At 51.0% G+C, this 1,260-nt stretch overlaps 1 protein-coding gene across 1 annotated transcript in view; it reads right to left on the minus strand.

Moving 5' to 3' along the window:
* LOC107681271 (potassium voltage-gated channel subfamily KQT member 2-like) overlaps positions 1 to 1,260 on the minus strand; it is a 55,540-nt gene that overhangs the window by 1,736 nt on the left and 52,544 nt on the right. Inside the window, 3 exon segments of the mRNA XM_016477521.1 lie at positions 5 to 158; positions 288 to 928; positions 984 to 1,057. Of these exon segments, the coding sequence (XP_016333007.1) occupies positions 5 to 158; positions 288 to 928; positions 984 to 1,057 (869 nt within the window).

The raw sequence follows: 1,260 nt of genomic DNA on the forward strand, positions 1-1,260 counted from the left end.
GAGCCTCTCTTCTCCATGTGCTCCACCGGACTGTGGTACGGCGGCGCTGGCTCCGGCTCCTTAGAGGCGAAGTATGCATCCGTCTCAGACTGCGGGATGCCCATGCGCTGGATGTAGATGTTGACTAGGAAATCCAGCTTCCTCTCCATTGACATCACCTAAAAAAAAGAGGATTATAAAACGGAGAGTTCCGGTGCTTGATTCTGATTGGCTGAGCCGCGTTCAAAGCTGTTGTAAATTACTCTACAAAGTAACATACACCTTTGTTTACATTTGTGTGTTGCGACTTTAGTGCAGTGCGACACACCGCTGAAGTAGGCGTTGTTGAGGAAGTCCAGGTTCTCTTTGGACTGCGAGATGCTGAAGCCGCTGAAGGAGCGCTCCAGTTCCTCGTGGTCCACCGAGGGGATGGATATGGACGTGTCGCTCTCGGCTCCGGCCTGCTGCTTGGAAAGAGCCAGCGGGCGTCCATCTTCGCGTTGCGACGCATGATGCTGTCCAGCCCCGCGAGAGCCTCCGTTGTGGCCGGCGGACGAGCGCTCGTGGGCCGGAGGCGGCGGGATGCGCACTAGCGATGGGTCAGCCGTGGGTGACGTACCTTGCGTGGGTTCGGGGCGGCTGTGAAGGTGCCAGGATGTGGAGGGCGGGCAGTGGTGGTTGACGCAGGTCGACGGCGGCGGGTCGAAGTTCTTCTGGCCTGCTGAGCTGTTGGAGCGGATGATTTTGGTGATGGAGCCGCTCTTCTCCATGTGCTCCACCGGACTGTGGTACGGCGGCGCCGGGTCCGGCTCCTTAGAGGCGAAGTAAGCATCTGTCTCAGACTGCGGGATGCCCATGCGCTGGATGTAGATGTTGACCAGAAAATCCAGCTTCCTCTCCATTGACATCACCTAAAAAAAAGAGGATTATAAAACGGAGAGTTCCGGTGCTTGATTCTGATTGGATGAGCCACATTCGAAGCTGTTGTAAATTACTCTACAAACATACACCTGTTTACGCTCCTTTCGGACGATCCTTGTCTGTGACTGAAGGACCCCGACCAACAATCTGATCCACTCTAACAATCAATTACAGACATGAAACATCTAGAATAAAAACTTCACAACTCAACAAAGTCAAACTGTAAGTGTTTTCTGCCAAAAAAAAAAAAAATGTTTTAGGAGAAAATATTTCAACCAGTAATTCATTATAAATTAAACATGGAACAAAACACAGAAACAGAAATACACCTGCTCATATTTACCAGAATTTGTAAATAAT

This window comes from Sinocyclocheilus anshuiensis, unplaced genomic scaffold, assembly GCF_001515605.1.
Source record: "Sinocyclocheilus anshuiensis isolate Anshui unplaced genomic scaffold, SAMN03320099.WGS_v1.1 scaffold1632, whole genome shotgun sequence".
Classification (NCBI taxonomy): Eukaryota; Metazoa; Chordata; class Actinopteri; order Cypriniformes; family Cyprinidae; genus Sinocyclocheilus; species Sinocyclocheilus anshuiensis.